The sequence below is a fragment of the Pipra filicauda genome, unplaced genomic scaffold (assembly GCF_003945595.2).
Source record: "Pipra filicauda isolate LSUMZ 115617 unplaced genomic scaffold, ASM394559v2 scaffold436_size1054928_pilon, whole genome shotgun sequence".
In the NCBI taxonomy this organism is placed as follows: Eukaryota; Metazoa; Chordata; class Aves; order Passeriformes; family Pipridae; genus Pipra; species Pipra filicauda.
The window spans coordinates 388,768-408,765 of NW_024104572.1; the positions used below are offsets into that span (position 1 = coordinate 388,768).

General features: G+C 44.9%; 1 protein-coding gene across 1 annotated transcript in view; it reads left to right on the plus strand.

Moving 5' to 3' along the window:
* The window catches only part of C2CD2 (C2 calcium dependent domain containing 2), a 34,179-nt gene extending 14,562 nt beyond the window's left edge, over positions 1-19,617 (plus strand). Inside the window, exons 5-14 of the mRNA XM_027742036.2 lie at positions 977-1,099; positions 1,242-1,362; positions 4,556-4,664; positions 7,512-7,573; positions 9,107-9,246; positions 9,499-9,670; positions 10,409-10,522; positions 12,887-13,014; positions 14,108-14,420; positions 19,009-19,617. Coding sequence (XP_027597837.1) covers positions 977-1,099; positions 1,242-1,362; positions 4,556-4,664; positions 7,512-7,573; positions 9,107-9,246; positions 9,499-9,670; positions 10,409-10,522; positions 12,887-13,014; positions 14,108-14,420; positions 19,009-19,235 — 1,509 coding nt within the window. The 3' untranslated portion in view covers positions 19,236-19,617. The remainder of the gene's footprint in view (positions 1-976; positions 1,100-1,241; positions 1,363-4,555; positions 4,665-7,511; positions 7,574-9,106; positions 9,247-9,498; positions 9,671-10,408; positions 10,523-12,886; positions 13,015-14,107; positions 14,421-19,008) is intronic.
* Positions 19,618-19,998: the final 381 nt, after the last annotated feature.

Consider the following 19,998-nt stretch of genomic DNA (forward strand, 5'->3'; position numbering starts at 1 on the left):
GGCCTCTTGTGTAACCTCACAACAGTAAAGTCTCCCAGTGTGGTATCAGATGGGAAAAGATGGATGAGTCCTCTGTTTTTAGGTCAGATGATTGTCTCCTACTTAAATCTTTTCTTTAAAGAAGAAACCTCACTGAGATTTCTCATGTGCTACCTTCAGAGCTGTTGGGTGTCAGACTGTCCCTTCTGGGGAAGCTTAATTTAAAAATCTACTCCCTGTAGGTAGCTGAGCAGAAGAAGATTCCTGAGGAGCATGCTATGGGAAGCAGGCATTCTCCAGGAACACAGAAAGGGCAGGGGCAGGTCACTGTCTTCATACACCTTATCATACCACATGTGTAATCAAAATCTGTGGTCTGTTCTGATCCCTCAGAGATTGTGGTGCTAAGCACAGACAGCCATGAGATTTTTTGAATGGGCAAAAATGACTCACGAGCCAGTCCCCTGGAGCATCACGACTACCTGTCCTTGCAGTGCACTTTTTCAGCAAGGTTGAAGACCTCCAGGAGATGCTGTAATATTTTTTTTGTCAGTGCAGCACAGGATTAGTTTCTCCTCAGCTGCTGCAGGCTGGCATAACTCCCATTAAATCTGTGGAACGGTGCCGATCTGCTTATCTGATGACCTGATCTGCTCCCTCCGTGGAGTGCAGAGCAGCACACAATCTTTAAAACACCCATCATAAGATAAAAGCTGTTAGTGAAACTTCTGGTTTTGTGGCTAGTAGTCTTCCTAGCTCTCAGAACAGCTTGTGACTTTTTTAACTGTTTAATCCTAGTTTTCCTTTAAGGCACAATATAGAAATTTAAGTAATTCTTTGCATGATCTCTTGTTAAATTCTGCTGTTGGCAACAGAAACCATGTCTCCCTCTGACAAAGTTAATGTTTGATAGCTTTGGTGGTTTAGGTACACCAAATTTAATTTTGCCTTACCTTCTTCTGAGTTTTGAGAAGCCTGATTGTTTGTTTCCTCCTAGGGACAGGCAGCAGGGACATGTGCAATACCTGAAACGCTCAGAGATGTCTTGAAGAACCTCTTTAGCTCAGCTTCTCCATCTGTGGTGTTGAGTGTGAGGCCTGCAGATACAAAGGAGGTTCAGGTAAGTCTTGCTCCTGCCAAAATCCTTTGAGAAGCGTCCTTCTGCTTAGTGTTTTTATTACATATCCATGACTCACAAATGTGACACTAGTCCGGGGTGCTTTCACGTGCACAATCCCTCTTGTTCTGCTTGCCTTTTGCAGAATGTACAGAACACAAGCCTTCTCCCTCAGGCCACTAGTCCTCCCAAACCTCCAAGGGCTCATGAACTCAAGCTGCTGGTGAAGAACATCGCGGTAAACCCGACCCATCACCGTGCTGCAGGTAACGCAGCATAACCGTGAGGTGCTGCTCGTGTTCAGGCAGGGTTGGATTGTTTGGTTTGGTTTTTTTTTTTCCTTTCGGGCGAAATAATTTGGAAGTTCTGGGTTACGACCTTCTCTCAAAAGGGAATTGCTTTACTCCGAGAAACAGACTTCATGGAATCATGGAACGGTTTGAGTTGGAAGGGACCTTAAAGATCATCCTGTTCCAACCCCCCTGCCATGGGCAGGGACACCTTCCACTGGACCAAGCCTCATCCAACCTGGCCTGGAACACTTCCAGGAGCGGGGCATCCACAGCTTCTCTGGGCAACTGGTGCCAGTGCTGACTTAGTCCTGCTTGTGCAGGTTTTGGCTTATGCTGTTGGCAGTGACATTGGTTTGATTCAGTGTTATCTTATTTTTACAGCTGCTTTTCTTTACTTCTGAGCAATTTGCTGGTTCATCTGAAACTCTCCTCCTCTGTGTAAACTCTTCAGAGGTGATCTTTTTTTGTCAGGATTTCTCCCCCTAAGGAAGTACCTCTGGGGGTAAGGGAGGCAGTACCTCTTGCAAGTGGAGACTGAAGCCAGAAAGGAGGTCACTGCCTAGTGAAGTTACTGTATTGGTTTTGCAAAGTAGCACCAAGCCTGTCTTACAAGTACTCAGACTTCTCCAGGTGCAGTCAGGCCTCTGTTGCTGACTGAGGCACGAGGAGGAACATTTCAGGTTTTGTCAGCAGAAATACGAATTTGAGGCTCTGTTATTTACAGGCACTAAACAGTTCTGTAACAGTCTTTTTAATGGAAGGTTTTGGCTGCTAAATTAGGCAGGGCACAAGTTTTGGATAAATATATCCTACTTGCTGTACTCCTTTTTTCAGTTAGACGTAATAGATTTCTGCCCTAGACTCTTGCATAATGCTGCTTTGCTTATCCTGATTGGAAGTGATTCCCCTAAAAATTTCTGCAGGCTGTTTTTTCTTTTAAAAACAAATTATTTTTAAAGCAATTCTGGAACTCTGTGCTGTGAAATGTCCTCTATAAATAAAACTGTGCTGGAAACTGCAACCTGGTCTAGTGGCAAGTGTCCCTGCCAATGGCAGGGGGGTTGGAACAAGATGATCTTTAAGATCCCTTCCAACCCAAACCATTCTATGATTCTGTGATTTGTTATTACTGTACAATTTTGTAGTGCAAATTAAGCTTTCCAAAAGAGCAAGTCATTTTGACTGCATTTAAAAGCCATGAGATGAGATACCTTTATGTGCATACAGTGCATAGAATAGAAGATTGACCTTATGAGAAGCCTCTCTGCACCTTCCCTGAAAATGAGAGGAAGAGTGGACAATGAATGTGCTCTGTTCTGGGAACACAGATGTTGGGAGGCAAAATCCCCATTTGCTATTGTCAAAGGAGATGGAGGGAATTTTGCTGGTTCCTTAGCAACTCTGGGAGTGTAAACATTTGGAACTGAGTATGAGAAGCAAAACTTCACACCATGGTTTAACTGGTACACTTGAAATCCAGTGGAAATACTGCACAGCTGGAAGGGTGCTATCTGCTGGACATAGCTTGCTGCCTTTTAATTATTGATCCTTTCCATTTTCCTGTCCTTATCTTGCCATAATTCATTATCCTGTTGGAACTCTGAGGCCCCATAAGAGTGTGCAGTATTTCAGGCCAACCTGCACAGGTACATGGAGGGTTGGAGAGGGGCAGTTTGTCTGTCTTGACCATTTATCATCCATGATAATGATCATAAACCAAGTATGATTTATCATAAACCATGGATGCTAACATGGTTTATAGGAGCTTGTGGCTCTGCTGTTGATGTGTTAGTTCAACTGGTGAATAACCAGTAGCAGAACTGGTCTCTGCTTATGGGCTGTGCCCATTTTTATCTCCTCGGTTTGTGTATGTAAACAAAGATTACCCCGGATTTTGTACTGCATAGTCCACAGGGAATCATCTAGGGCAAAAGTGATTTCTGCTGTTAAGGAAGAAGTTGTTGGTTGTTTACACCAGGGTGTGCAGGGCACAAATGCCACAGTTCCCTGCTGGCTACTGTCGGTGAGTGGCTCTGGTTGCAGTTTCAGGCAGAGCTGTGCAGGTCTTTCTGCCCTGGGCTACTGAGCACAGGACAGGCTACAGGGACATATGGCTGGGTGAGCAGAAACCACCCCAGGTTCATTAACTCAGGCTCAGCTCACTGGGAAAGCAGCTCAACTACTTACTCCAGGGTCAGCTTGGATCCCAAATAAGCTGCGTGTACGCGGTGCTTTGTCTCCTCTAATAACCTTGCCAGGCCCAAGCTGCCTCTGTGCCTGAGACTGGGATGATCCACAGCCCTGAGTCATCAGCAGAGGACAGCTGAGAGCTGATGATAGTAAATATAAACCAGTAAATATTCTGGAGCACTGGAGGCAGCATCTTTTGTTTTGCTTTGCACGCAGTTAGTACTGAGCTTTTTTTGTCGCTTTCCTTGATATTTTGGAACTCTGGGTCTGAAATTTTTTTCCGAGGCTGTGAAAGCCTTACAAAAGAAGTTGTTTTAAGAGCAACACATTTTGCAAACTATTTCCCCCCTTGGAGCAGCAATATGACTACTCTAATACGCCAATTTGCCACACTATCAAATTCCAAGATCAAGGCAGAGATAAGGCTGCAGCAGTGCTTTAAAATGCCATGAACTTGTTAAAAACCGCAGTCCACAGAGCCATTGTGAATTAGCATTGCTGTCGTCAGTCACTTGCCCGCAGAGAAAGCTTGTTTCCATGTCCAAATAAACCACTGTGACTGTGGTCAGTAGGGACTTTAAAAACTTCTGGGTTTCTTAAGGCAGCTGGAGGCAACTTTGCTCCCTCCCTGCCTCGCACCCACACCGCCACCTCCTCACCGTGCTGTCTCCCCACCCTTTTTGATCTCTTTATGCCTTCACTTTCTTGCTTCATGCCAGAATTTAAATTGGGTTGTCATGTTTCACACTGTGTAAAGCAGCACATAAGACACTGGTGATGCAATGTTGACCTTTGCCATTAATGTTGTCGCTGTACAAACCAAGGGAGGGAATTTATTCTGTGGGAGGGTGAGAAAGTGTTTGCAACAGTCTGTTCTGAAGTGCAGGATGCAATGAAAGGGGTTCTTTGCTTTCTTTTGGGTAAGTGGCCTCTTACTGGTGGAGTATTAATGGCTTGGTTTTTCTTGCCCTCACAGGCAGCACAGACCTTGTGTGTATAGTTCAGTTGAATGACCCTATGCAGAAGTTTTCCAGCTCTGTAGCCAAAAATGCTGCACATCCCTTTTGGAAGGAAGAGTTTATCTTGTAAGTAACTTACCTACTGAGAATACTTTTGCAGTAAAGCATCTTTTTGTACTTGAACTGTATGAGGGAAGAGTGGCATTTGGAAATACAAGCAGCTGGGTGGCCTCAGAGAAATCTGGAGCTGGTGAGGACTTCAGGATATCTAATTACCCTCTGCATGGACATGAGATCAAGTAGGTCTCTAGATCATCCGTGGCAGATATCAGATTCTAGTAAATGACAGCAGTAACAGGCATAATAAATCACCCTGTGCTTTCATACAGTGCCAAACCAAAGTGTTAGCAAGGTTTTGAAGTCACTTTACCTTGAAAACTGCTTTTGAGGGAATGTAATGTCTCTCCATTCACTCCCCTGAGTGGTAAAAGTAAATGTGCAAAAACGATTGACCATCTGAAAGAATGGTGGCTGTGACTAAAAAGGCAGAGTAAAACTTAACTAGCTTTTTTTATTCCTGTAGAGCAAAAATGGGACTTTTGGACAGCCTACACGGTGTTCTGTGATTCACACAGTTGCTGTAAATAAGGTCAAAAGGGAGCAGTTCTAAAGCTATTTTCATTTTCACTTTTGAACAGCAGAGCAAAAATACCTGGTAGCTTCTGTATGTACGAGTATAGGAAGGAGGAATCACTGATGGCAGGGTAGGTCAGAGAATGTTCCTTTAGTGGCTTTAAGCACATGCACAGTCAGGCAGAAGCAGCTTTCCAAGGGAATTGTGTAGAATTGTGTATGCTGCCATACAACATACTGCAGACACTGCTTTCTTATTTTTTCTACCAGATTATTAAGGTGAGAGGCACTTCATGTGCAGTGGAGTCTCTCTGGTTCTTTCTGTAGCTTCCCTCTTCTATCTCAGTTCCATTCTTCTTTACATATATATAAAAAATACATATTTTTTATATGAGAGTAATGCTGCATGGTTTTGTGTGACGTTTTTCTTCATTGTCTAGTCACAGCCTGGCATCCACTGGATCTGTTCCTTCTCTTGCAAAGCAGAGATTTGGTTACAAGGAACTGAACCTGTGCCTGTCTGTGCTCTCTTCCTCGAGGAGTGATGTGCTCCTCCTCACCTTTGACCAGTCATCACAAGTTGTACAGGGCTTGGAGAACACCCCTCTGCATGTACAGGGGATGATGATGATCAGAAGTCACTGTAGTCAGCAAAGAAACAGTGATATTGTAGAACAACACTGGAAGGCCTCCACCTTTCTATGTGGCCTGAGGGAGGTGTGTGCACCTGGTTCCTGCTGTTCAGTGGAAAACCATCCAGGAAGCTTTATCCCTTCAACCAACAATTTGTGAGGTCTGATTTTAGTTATGAGCAGCTACAGCTTTGGAAGAAAGCCACAGACCAGACAACCTTCTGTGACACTGCTCTGTGTTGCCATCGAGACCTAAGGATTAACATGATGTGATTTCTTCTCCGTGGTGAGAAGGGGAGAATTGCCCTTCTGTTGCAACTTTCTGTTCTGGAGCATCACAGAGTGCTTCAGCCACCAGTGGGTCTGTGAATCACTTCAGCCATCTGTTGGTGGAACAGCACCCGTGCTCGATGCTGCAGAGCAGACAGGTTCCCAGCAGTTTTGGGCAGGAAGTTTGTAAGAATAATACCCTTTCTAACTGAAAGTGCAGACTGAGGGCAGGCAGGATGTGATTAACTTGACTGGAATTTGGCCTTGACACCGGGGATAATGCTGGGGTTTCCACACTGCTTTTCAGAAGTGCATGAGGTAAGCCTGGGGACTTTTACAGATGAGTGATTAGGATTTTGGCAGGATTTTTTCTGAACTTCATTCAAGTTCATGGACACGCACCTCTGCCCTTTTCTTTCTTCACAGCCAAAAATATCCTCCACTCTGAGGACCAGTGTACTGAACACCATGTCAGGCTCTGCTTTAGCTTTGTGGCAAAGGCAGCAAGAGTACCAACAAAGTGCTTCCTTTCAAGTTTTGGAGGTGCAGGAGAGGGTGGTAGTGGCAGGGAAAAGCTTAAAATGTGCTGCATAGATGGTGTCCCACAGAATCTAATGGAGGTGGGATGTTTGCAACCAAAAAGACATAGCAAAATAAAATACATATATGCCCTTAGGGTTTTTGGCAGAACACCCACTGAGAAGGTTATAAAACAAAGTTTTACTGGAGGGTTCCTCAGTAGGTACCCAGTTTGCTCCACTGTCTCAGTCAGAGGAAAGGTTTTGTATCTGTTGTCTGGTCCCTCTTGTGAAGTGCCACATATGCCAGTAATTCTGTCAATAGTTCACACTGTTCCTGTCACACAGAAATCAATTCTTGCAACATCCCTGTTGCTTTTCCTTATTTTGGAAAAGCAATACTGACTCTTCTCACTTAAAACTATAATTACTTTTATTTTCTTGCGTCTATCCTGTTTTTGCAGAACACTTTCCTGCTTTGACAAGGGAACCCCACAGCTTTGAATGGGTTTTTGAAAGAACCTGTTCCAGCATCTTGACTTACAAATTTGATCCTTCAGGGGGAAAAAAAAAAAAAGCTTCTTAGTGCTGTGGTGTAATTGTCAGACCAGGGACCAACATCAACTTGGAGGGCAGTGTTTGTCAGCTGCTGGGGAGAAGAAGAGCCTCTGAAATTTTAGGAGATTGAACCTGTGCCACAGTGGTGGAGGGAACCAGGCCATGGTTTTCTGACTGTGATCCCTTTAGGGAGGCTTACCTGTGTGCCCAGCAGCCTGGCAGTGCCACCTCCCTAATCAGCAAGGTGCACTTGCTTGGCATTGGAGAGGGCTGAGAAAAGCTGGGGAACAGGGAAAAAGCCTGAGTAGGGAGGAAAATCTGCTTTCCTGCAAAGTCCTAACATGGTTTTGTTTACTTCACAGTGAACTAAGTGCCAAATCAAAAGCATTGCAACTGCAAATAGTAGAAGATGGAAAGATGGATAGTAAGTATTAAGACTGAATTGCTTTGCATGATCAGCTTGTGAGCTTTGCTGACTGTTGACAAGTCCCCTTTTAGTTCTGGATGGCCAAACTGGTGGTCACACCCATCAGTAACTGTGGATAGAAGAGAGAATACACTGGTCAGGTGCCTCTGTCCTGCTCTGGGTTAAGGTTACAGAGAATCTTTTGAGTTTCTTTCTAGACTCTCAACATACTGAGTCTTCCATGTACTGATATCCTATATTTTTCAGCCTTCCAAACTTCTAACAGATCCACTGTGAGCCTTTTTGGTTTCAAGTTAAGCTTTCGAGGCCTTTCTATGGCTGAAGGGGAATCCTTCCTTTTCAAGCCCCAGAGGCTGCCTAAAAATTATCAGATATAAAACATGCTCATTCTGATTATATTGGATTAAATGTAAAAGGGGGCTGAAGCCTTTTTGCTACTTGATTCTGTTGTTGCAGAATTATTTTTAATAATCTAGATATACAGACTTGTGTGATACCTTGCATATGATCTGCAATTATTGGAGGGATTGGAAAGTTAAATGTAGGCACAAGCTTGAAAAAATTTCTCTGATATGGATGCAGTTTTTTATTTTTAACAAAAATATGGAATCTATATAGAGTCAAAAATGAAATCTATATAGAGTGGAATCTATATAGAGTCAACAATTGTATGTTGTTCCTTGCACAAAGTTTAGTCTTGCCTGTACCTAAACATCTTTAACAATGGGTCTTGCAAACAACACCAGTAATGTTCCACATCCTACTGAGGGTGTGACTATCAGCCTGTTTTCCTGAAGAAAAGGGTCCCAGTGGATTGCACTGACATTTGTCTTCCTGCCCCTCTGCCCCCCCCATACCAGCTTAGCTGTTCTTCTTCCCAAAATTTGAATAGAAGACTCAAAGTAGAATCATATTAACGAGCAGAGAGCTGAGTAATGTGAACATAATGTAGTTCCCTACTTGTCTTTGAATTTCACAGAAAACTAGGATTTCATCTCTGAAATCATGCAGTACTTTTGCTAATAGTTTGCTATTAAATCTCGTGGAGCTGAAAAAAGTCAGGAGAGGAACAAGAGAACTGCTGAACTTGCACTGAAGTTCAAAGTGAGAAAGACAATGGTGCACCAGTCTAGCAGGAATCCAGAGCGTCCTCTGGAATGAAAGATGCAGGTAGCTGGTTGTGGGGATTGTTCAAGGACCTTATAGGAATATTTCTAGTTGTTTTCTTTTTCCCTAAACATTCTGCGTATACAGGGAAAAACAATGGCCAGAAATAGTAGTAAATATTAGTAAATAGTAGTATTTAATTTCTCCATTCTTTCCTGTTGCACAGTATTAGGCCAGGCTGAGGAATAGTCATAAAATGGAAAGAAAACTGTGAAAAGTGCCAGGTTTCTGCCCCATGATGTAGAACCAGTTTCTGGAATTAGCTGCCTGTGCTCTTCCTCCCCTTTTCCCATCTCCCCCCCCCCCCTTAAACATATTCACAGCTTAGGTGTGCACTGATTTTGTTGATTTTCTTTGTTCCAGGTCCTTTATCTGGGAAGGTGACTGTACCTCTAGACTTGTTCAGGAAACAACCCTCTGGCCAGCAAAGCTTTGCCCTGAACAGTGAGGCCAGTGAGGGCAGCTTGGAGCCAGGGCCTGGGCTGGGATCCATCAGTGCAGAGGTACTGCTGAGTTTGGATGGGTTTGGGCTGGATCTTTTGCCTCTGGAAGTATATGCAAGTGCTTGTCTTGTACTTGTGGCTGAGTCAGAGTAGCACACTCTGATTGTGCAGTGTTTGTGTCTCACCAAAAGAATGAGCTCTTGAGTTTGGCTCTTGAGCATCAGCAAAAACATTACAGAAGTACTAGGTAGAAATACTGTCCTTCTTGCTTGACTGTGCTTCTAAGGTGACTTTTTTTTCCGGTCTCCTTAGTTCTCTTTTATAGAACCCAATGAACTGAAGACAAGGCAAGTCTCCTCCCCAGTGCTGGCCACCAAGATAGAAAAGGATCGCACTGTGATGCCCTGTGGGACTGTGGTCACTACTGTCACTGCTGTGAGAACCAAACCTCGTCTGGAAGGGAGAGCATCTCCCCTGAGCACAGGTGAGGGGCTCCAGTTCTTCCTGTGCTCACTCACAGGGTTATCCATGGGCCCTGGGAGAAGTGCTGTGGGGTGGGATGTAAGGAGGGAGTTCTCTGATGTGTTGGAGTGGGGTTGCTCTTTGTGTCCTCTGGAATCAGGTTTTTAATTTTCACGGAACCTTGTTCTTACAAGAGGAACAGTTAATGCTTCTTTTAATACACACTGTAAAACTTCGCAGTAGGGTGATAATGCAGAAGACCTGGATTTTGGAGGGTGGTTTTTCACACGACAAATGTATCAGGCTCTCAGGGTGTTTGCTGATGACAGACCATCCTGTGCCTTCTAACCTTGATCTGTGCTATCATTTCTAATGAAGGTTGGTGTGTGGCAAAGTCCTTTTCAGTATGTCTTTTAGGAGTAGATTTTCCAATTCTTCTTGAGATAAATATGAAAGTAAAACCTCTGAACGGTCTTGATATGAAGTCTCACAAAGATGAGCATTAAGTTGTTCAAGCAGATCTTTTACTTAAGTGGGTGTCATCTAGCATATTACAGTAGAAGGTTTAAAAACAATAAATTCCTACACTTCAAAGGTCTTTCTGGGGTCAGGTTACCACAGAACATGTGTTGAGAATGTGTATTAAACAGCTTTCTTAAACACTTATGTTTTGAACAGACACAACAGGTATAATAAATTCTTATTAATGTCATAAAAAATGTCTCAAATAGTTCAAATAACCAAAAAACTTGGTCCTCAGATTCTCCTGTGAAAACTCCAGTTAAAGTAAAGGTGACTGAAAAGGATTTCTCTGTTGAAGCTCTCCATTCTCATGGTGCTCCAGTCAGCAAAACTTTGTCATCTTCAGACACAGGTAACTGAAATATTCAAAGGTGCTAATGAGGACGTCTCTCTCTGCTGCACGTGGGATTGATGTGATCCTCTTAAAATAACAGCCAACCCATATGGCTGCTGCCTGTCAACAGCACTGAGATGTTTATGTTACAAAGCACTGTGGTTAAGGGATATGGCAGTCTTGCAGTAAAAGTCTGTTTTTCATTGGCAATTTAAATTACTGGTTTTGAATAAATAACAATGAGCTGTGGTTTGGAGAGGGGAAGTGACTGCAGAAAAGCCAGGCTGTGTTTTCTTTTACTTTTTAGTGAAAGATTCCTCCTTTCATAAAGGCATGGGGGATGCTGCACAGAATCAAAACCCTGTGACAAGAACCTCTTAAGGCCATTGTGAAGTCCCCTCTGTCTGAAGAGAACACAGGGGTTGGACTGATGTAAGGAAGACTGAATTCTCTTCCTAGCCTTAATCCTGGGCTTTTTGGGGGGCTAATGCAAATACCCAATCTTGCTGTGCCTGTTTGTCCACCTTCCTAAGTCACCTGGCATACAGGTGCCTGCACAGTGGCAGGTGGCATTGATAATAACTTTAATTATAAATTCACTTTGAATTGTATTAAGTCTCATCTTGGCTCTGGGTTGTTTTACCCTTTCAAGCTGCAACTCAGAATCTTCTGCATCTTCTTCAGTCCTGTGTGTGGTCACCACTGAGCCTTTCAGGGGCTCTGTGGGCAACAGGAATAAAAGACGTGACCCAGTCTGGCTGCCAGTGACACATAATGTGGAGTTAAGATTGCTCTGCAGGGATTTCAGTGGAGATGGGACAATCTGGAGATGATCTAGACCGCTCCTGGCAGAGTCAGAAGGTTTGCTGACAGACAGAAATGGGGCCAACAAATATGGGGAAGAGCATGAAGCACTAACCATGAATAGCTGTAATAGCACTTGAATCTTGTCCCACCTCCAGGCTAACAAGTGCTGTGATAACATGAAGCAATGTGGAATATTACTGCCTCAATTTGGGAAGTGTTGAGATAGTGCAGTACTTCTGAGTTGACTCCCTTAAGCATTTATGATATTAAAGACACAAAACACTTAATGGAAAACTCATCTGAAGGCAGCTCAGACCCTAATGGTACAGACAGTGTTTTTAATGGGAGTGCAGGGGAATTTCTGTGAAATGTTTATACAGTACAGCAGGAAGAATTACTCATTAGAAGGAAAGGTTAAGCCAAATGAAAGAAACACAAAGAAGCTTTTGGTATGGCGGTGACTTGGGTAACAATTATCATAAACACCATGGCAAAATTGGAATAAGCACTCTGGAAAAGGTGCTGTGTCGGTGCCATGGTTCTAAGTGATGACAGTAATGAGAATTAACAAGTGCCTGGATGGTCTCAGCAATTCCTGGGGGCTTTGCAGAGGCTGGGGAGATGGAAAAGTAAAAGTTTATGATGAATGTGCAGACATGCACATCCCTTGTGCACATGTATACTCTTAAATTCCAGGCCTCATCTTTTATTGCATTAATGTCACAGTAACAAAAGACACTGCTCAATTTAATTAACACTGGTGATATTCCTGCCTCTGTTTTTTGGTGTTTTTTTTTTTTTTGCTGTTAAAACTCTTAGCCGAAAAGCTCACCTCAGACAATCAAATATGGGGATTTTTGTCTTGCTGACTTTCTTTGCCTGGTTTGTTCCTCAGCTTGATGAATTATCAGTGTGTGTTTGCTGTGCCCCAAGTACTTTGCATTACCAGATGCCAGAATTGGCCATGCTTAAAAATAAATGTGTTTGTCACTAAAGGGCATTTTATAAAGAAGGTTTTACGTTCCTGTGCAATGTTTGGAGGGGAGAAAGGGGGGGTGCACTTTATAGGCTTTGGAGGCAGCTGATGAAGAGCAGAGTGAGTGACACTTTGCCCTCCCCATCCTATCAAAGTGCCACAGCAAATTTGGAAATGCTGAGCAAGGATGTTTGGAAAAAGAGCAAAATAGCTACCTGAGGAAGCAGTGTCATGCACCAGCTTTGCACCATGTTCTTTGTGACTTTGATACCTGGTACTCTCACCACTGTCATCACAGTGTAGCAGTGCATTGAAATAATCTGATGTGTTGTCTAGGCTTCCAGAAAAACTCCTTTGTGCTCAGGGAGGGGGTTTGTAAGTGCAGCTTCAGTACCTTTTCTCCAAAGAAAGGGTTATGGGAGGGAAAGACAAGACCTGATCGCCGGGTGGTGAACTGGAAGATGTTTTGGTGTGCCTGGTGTTTGTATCATTTCTGCCAATTTCTGTGAATTTTAAGTCAAGAACAAACTCCGCCTCTCTTTGCTCTGTTTTTTCCTGTTTTTCCCTTTCTCCCCTCTGAAACAATCCTTTCTTTCCAGAGCTGCTGGTACTGAATGGCACAGATCCTGTGGCAGAAGCAGCCATTCGGCAGCTGAGCGAGTCTGCAAAGCAGAAGCTGAAGTCTCCTAGAAAGAAAAGCACCATTATCATATCAGGGGTGTCCAAGGTAGAGCAGAAAACAACACTTACATTATTATGTTAGAAAAAGCCTTTGCTCCACTGACTGTGGCATTAACGTGGGTTCTGCTGTCTCTGCAGAATCCAGGTCTGCGTGCCAGGTTGTTTCTGTAACTGTTTCAAGTTAAGCCAAATCAGGGTTTTGATTGTTAGTTTTGACAGCCCGACTAAAATGCAAGGTGTGCTTGGATGGGAGTGGAATGATTAGGGATTTGGGAGAACAAATATGGGTGAGAACAGAAGATAATCAGTCCTTCTCTGTGTTTCACCCATGTAGGGAAGATGCACAGAAAAAGAAAAAGATTTCTCTTTTTTTTTTTTTTTTTTTTTTGTTCAAAGCTGTTAAAACAAAACCTTCTGGAAAACCTCCTGGGCTCTGTTCCAGAGGGAGGGCAAACAGAAGACTGGTTTTCACATGGTATATAGCATTCCTCCAGACTTTCTTCATCCACAGCCTCAGTGTCCTATTTGATGGCTGGTGCCTGCCTGTAGTGCTTTCCCTGCAGGTTGCTCCACGGATTTGTGCTGTGCAGTGTTGCTGTTAGGCACAGGACCTCTAAAGAGCTCTGAGTGAAAGTCAGATCAGTGGGCATGGATCCCCTCATCATCACTGTGCTGTGATGAGGGGGAAAATGTGGATCAGCAGCCACAGTGCCAGATGTATCTGCCTGGGAAATGAAGGCACTGGGACTTCTTGGATTTGGTTTTAGCTGATACAGCTGACAAATCCTTCTATAAGATGAAATGCTTTGATGTTTCTTTTCTTAAAAGGACCAAAAGATTCTCTGTGTATGCTGATACTTCATTAGAGCAGCACATGCAGGAAAGAGTCCTATTGTTTGTAGTGGGGCCAGGGATAGGTGAGGGGCACGTACTTAATTTATTTTTTTTTTCATTTATATGGCCTTAATGACATGATTAAAACTTGGCTACGTGCTTCTTTAGTAAAGCTAAGGAAGCTTAAAGGGTCTTTATCTGATAGTATACAAGTGTAAAGAGGAAAAAATAACTTTTGCAGGGAGTCTTGCTTTCCTCCAGCAGAATGGCTTCTATCAGTGTTGTCTCTTATTTCCACTGGGCAGACCTCTTTATCTCAGGACAGTGAAGCTTCACTCATGATGGACTATGCTGCAGCCATGGACAGCTCCTGCAAAGAAGCAGATCCACCCCCTGTGGAGGAAGCTGTTGCAAAAACCACCCCTGATGAAAAGCTGTCACTGGGTCCCTCAGAAACAGTACCTGACACTGGCCCGCAGCACAGCACCCAGAAGGCCTGGGGTTTGGAGAACGGCAGCCAACAGTGGGACACCAGCACCCTCTTAGACCAGACCTCTGAAGAAATATCTGGGAGCTCACTGAGCGTTTCAGAAAGTGGGAGCATGAAAAAATCCAAAGGTACGTGATCCTTACTTTCCACCTCAGTGACTGGCTGCTGTCTCTGCGTAATTGGCAGTCAGGCAATGCTGTAGTAGTTCATCCTTTCTTGCTGATTTTTTTTTGTCCTTGAACTCCATGTGACCGTGGTGTTGGTTGAAGCTGTCTCACCAGCAGCACAAAGGGTGCAGTCCACTGCTCTCTGAGCCAGCTCAGGCTCTCTTACGCTGCCCTCAGTCAGGAAGCAGAAGGGCAGCCCCATTACTAACATGAAAATGGTAGGGCTCACAGTTGCTTTTTATACATTCCTTCTCCTCCTTCACACCTCTGAGCTCAGGACTCCCCTCACTAAAGTGTGTGTTCAGGAAGCAGCTGAAGCAGAAACTGCCTTGTGAACAGTTTCTCCCTTTTTCACTGATTTCATTAATACGTCGTTTGCTAAAGAAAATGGAATAAAAGGTAATTTAGTAAGTAAATAAAGCATCAGATCATTTTGCTTAGGTAGTTACACACCTGAATAGCTGCAGTTCGAAAGTGTCTTAGGATTCTTTGTGTTTCCTTGATAAATCCATTAACCTCTGAGCACTGGTTTGTGGCTATGTGGTATTAGGACTGTTAGGATGTCTGACACGAGGACCAGTGCAGTGGACTGTGCCCTGAACAGGCACACACCAGTCTCATGGGCTGCACCTTGAAACTGAAAAAAATACTATGTTTTTCACCCACATCCATCCCCCTTTTGCTTTATTATTTTCTCTTCCTTCCTTGCCCAGAGATCCTCACTACAAAACCTCACTATTTCACTTGATTATCACAATCCCCCCCACGCAGGGCAGACACTGGAGCCCTTTGTCAGGGCCCTCCCTTAGAGCCTCGAGTTTCTCTGGCCTTCCCACAGCTGTATTGCTCCACATGAGAGATCAGGGTGGCACAGCAACAATCGGTGTCACATACATGGTCAGGCACTGGAAAGTTTCGGGTGTGTTTGGGGTGAGGGTAGGGGGTTAGTTGTGAAGGGATTTGTTTCATTTTGGAGCCTGGAAGAGTTTAAGAAGCTGTAGGAGAGATTGCAAAACCTCTGGGCTCTTCTTTTGTTGTTCTAAAACAAGCAACTGCAAGTTTGTGTGTGAGCTGTTGTCTAGTTCTGTTTTTCCCTGTGCTGTGTGTTGCAAAGAGATCAGCCTTCTCAAGAGCCTTTTCACACAATGTAGTGTAAGGCTGCTAAAAACTGCAAAGTGTCTCTAATTTGAGAGAGTTGTATCATCTTAGAATAATACTTTAAGAAAACTGGCTCAAATCCCTTTCTTTATACACAGATGTCTTTGTGGAAGTCTTGAATCTCTGCTTTGTCACAGCTGAGTAGCTTTTGTGGAGTAAGATAGGAAAACATTCCCACCCCCCTGCCTTCAGTTAGCTGTGAACAGTTCAAGGTTTCTGTTTGTCAAATGCTTTCCCTTAAAAAAAAAAACAAACAACAAAACCCCACAAACATATAAAACCCCTAACACGACAACAAAAAACCCAAACAAAACTGAAAGCCAACAAAACCCCTTCTGCTTTAAAAAGCCTTGTATCTGTATTAATGTCTTAAGGTTAGCACTGGTTTTTTTTTTTACTCTTGCATATTTTTGTTTGGTGGTTTTTTTTACCTTTCTGACTTCCTCTTTCTTACCCATTCCCTTTTATAAACTTAAGAGGACTACTATGCCAGCCAGAATTAATTACCCACACAGTAAGTTGGTTTTGTGTATTTTTTTCCCTAAGAAAATGTAGCTTTACAATGGGACACTCATTGTAAAAACCGAAGCAAAACATAGTTTGGCACCTGTTTTCTTCTTCCCCCATCCACTTCTTTCCTCCTTCCAAAATTACCTTCCTGTGCTCAAGTGTCTCAGCAGATTAGTCTGCTGTAGCAAATTATTCTTCTGGTGGTCATGCTGTTCAGGTGGGTCACACAGAAATCTCAGCAAGGAAGGCTGAGATTTCTCTCTCCATCGTGCCCATTCCTGTAACATCTGATAATCAATCAAACTCTGCTCATGCAAACCACGTGTGACCCTATAACTGGATATACATGGGTGAAAAACTTACTTTAAAACCTGCTGCTTACAGTTTTCTAGGTAAAGCTTTTCTACCCTAGCTTGCAGAGCTACCAGGGCCTCAGCAGGTATCTGCACAACCACCTGTATAAAAGCTGTTTTGGAAGTTGGGAAGGAATGGAAAGCAATCTCTATTCATATCCTTGTAGATGTGAAAGGAAATCTTCCTTGATTAACAGAAGTGACATTCAGAAGTGATCACAGCCCCACAAGCATTTTCAGCACACCCTAAACTAGTGCAGAGGAGCCTGTGTAGCCCAGCCAGCTCATACAGTAAGCTCTCTGCTCATCTCCTGGTGTTAGGGGCAGAGCTGGCATATGGATCCTGTTGGACTCGAGAAGTGAGCATGCAAATAGCACGAGCATTGCCAAGCTGGGGATGTGCCCTGCTCTGCCTCCCTGGCAGGGCTGCATGTCTCCACAGCAGCTGGAGCCACTGCCAGGCAGCACACACCAAACTGGTACAGACTGATGGGGATGTGGCAAGCTTCCAGACAGCCATGACCTCAGCACCTCCAAAAAACACAGGGAGCTTTCATGCTTGGGGACTGCTGCTTGTGCTGAGCCTCGGGGGAGCGCTGCCCACGATTTTTCGGCTGCAGTGAGTTGTCCCAGGCCACCCATTTTCACAGCATTCTTGGTTCGGTTCTGACTCCTGCTGTGGAAAGTCAGTCTGAATCACAGAATGGATAGGACTACATATCTGCTTATGGATAAGCCTTTCTGTCCTGCTCCTGCTGGCACAGCTTCAGCTGCAGCTGCCAGGGCTGCTGGGCAGAACAGCTGCCTGCTCAAACAAGAACGGCACAGCAGCGAGGCCTCGTGGATCCCCCTCAGCCTTTGCATATTGAATACAACTGTCAGTGCCCTGGGGTTGAACACTGCTTCTTTTATGCTGCTGACAACAGCTTGAAGTGGTGCTGCCTTGCCAAAAAGATCGATCAGAGGGTGATGGGAGGGCGGTCAAGATTCAAATCCACGAGTCCCAGTTGTTTTCAGCTGATTTCTGCTTCATCCCTGTGAGAAGCATCTTGGCAGCCGGCAGGCAGAAAAACATGCTGGAATATCCTCCCAGGTGCTGAGCCCGTAAAGTAATAAACCCAAGCACATGTTTGCAAGTGCTCTGGTGTGAACAAAGCAACGTTTGGCTGCGTGCAGCAGAGCTGCCATGAAATACCTGTTCTGCAGCTGTCGCTGTGCAAAGTGACACGGGGCCTGTGCCGGGTCCGTGGGGGACAAACACGTAATTCTAGCTGTGGCACAGCATGGCATGAAAGAACTGGTCTGTGTGTTGCTTTTTGTATCCATCTGCAATGGGTGGAAAAGCAGAGTCTCTTAAGACCGTGCAGCGACAGGAATTAACAGCCAGGCTGAGAAAGAATGAGGAAACCTGATCGTGGTGCCGGGAGCAAGGTGTGGAAGCTTTGCCAGGGAGATGGCTGTCCTCACGTACTGGTCTGACTGCCAGAAGGTTCCTGTGTTGGCTTGCTACCTGGGTCCTCCTCTGTTCAAATTGGCTCCTGCCACCTGGGACAACACCAGCACCCAATTCTGCACCAAACTTTTCCTTTTAAACGTGGAGCTGATGTCTCCACACCAGGTCGAGCGTTGCTGGTAGCCTGGAGCAGTGTCCCTGCCAGCTGCAGCCGAGCTGCCTTGCACGTCAGGCACATGTGCACACGTGGAAAAGGAAGGTGGAATTTGGCAGAACGGCTGCAAAAAACAACCCAGGCTTGCAAAGAGAGGAGTGCTGGTAGCTGGTGCTGGCAGCATGAGTCCCTGGTGAGGTGACAGCTGCAGTTGCCTTGGCTGCATGCTGGGTTTTGACATGGGATCAAGGGAAGGAATACAGGAAAATACAGCAACTTAATTTACTGCAGAAGGGGTTTGGGCGGATTACTGAACCTGTTGGAAGCAGATGTAATATTATTTTTAATCTGCTTGAAGTGAGTTGCTATTCCTAACAGGATTTTAAAATAGCAAATGCTTCCTGAGTGTTGCTGTGGGTGGTGCTGTTGAATTCATGTAGAACACCTGCTGCCTGGCTTCTCTGAGCCCACTGCACACAGGTTCAATGCCAGGTACTGTTCTCTTTCACCTCAAATTGAAATGCCACCTTCGTGTGGTGTATCACAGGCTGATCTTTTCCTCCTTTGATCTCTGAAACAACAAAGAGTAGTAACACTACCTCCTCTATTCCATTCTTTTTGTAAAATACTTTCTCCCTTTATTGGTTGGAAGGATTGGCTCTGCCTCCTGGACACGTGAGAACCCAGTGTACAACCCACACCAGTGGCTGTGCATGTGTGTATGACCACTAACGCAGCTTTCAGAAGAGCATCTGAAACTAAGGGTGTGTAAGGAAGGAAACTTCCACAAGATGTGTGGATTGACTTTAGAAGCTGAAATCAAAGGTCAGCTTTGTTTAGTCAGGCTGCCACTGAAGCTGAGCTTCAAGAGGGAAAGCAGCCTGTTCTTTCTCAAGTGTCCTTTTTTTTTCCTTCCCGCAGGTGGGATTCTGAAAAAAAGCGCGAAGCTCTTTTTCCGCCGGCAGCACCATCAGAAGGATCCAGGAATGAGTCAATCCCACAACGACCTTGTGTACCTGCAGCAGCCCCTGTCAGAGGAGAGCCGCAAGAAGGGAGGCACCCTGTCCCGGATCCTGAGCAGGAAGCTGCTTTCCAGAAACAAAAGCAAGAGCAAACTGAACGGTGCTCCGGGAGAACCGTACATATAAGACCGGACCCTCTCTGCTGGGATACTTGCACATCAGTTGAGCATTTGTTTACAGAGCAGTGCTAGAGAGTACAAATATGGCTGGTGACTTGCGTAAAAGGATGTTCACTAACACAGTGGTCTTTTTTCGTTTGTTTTTCCAAAACGCTTTTTCTCTCTGATGATGAAGTTGCTCCTCCAAATGCAAGCAGTGCTGCATTAATCGTGAAGGCTTTGGAGAACCACGTGGTTTATTGTGGAAGATGAGGGAGGATGGGGAATGGTGCAGGTGGGAACCAAGAAGGCCACTGGTATCCTGGAGTGCATCAGGAAGAGCACTGCCAGCAGGTCCAGGAAAGTGATCCTGCCCCTCTGCTCAGCCCTAACGAGACACATCTGCAGTGCTGGGTCCAGCTCTGGGCTGCTCAGGACAGGAGGGACATGGAGCTCTTGGAGCAGGTCCAGAGGAAGATGCAAAGATGCTGAAGGGATGGAGCATCTCTGGGAGCAGGAAAGGCTGAGGGAGCTGGGGCTGTTCAGCCTCCAGAGCAGACACTGAGAGGGGACCTCCCCCAGGTCTGAAGGGGCTGCAGGGAGGGGGCAGAGGATGGACCAGGCTCTGCTCGGGGGGGCCCAGCAATGGCACAAGAGGAACGGGCAGGAACTGATGCCCAGGAAGTTCCACTTGGACATGAGGAAAAACTTCTTTGCTGGGCAGTGACCCAGCACTTGAACAGATTGTCCAGAGAGGGTGTGGAGTCTCCCTCACTGGGGATATTCCAGAA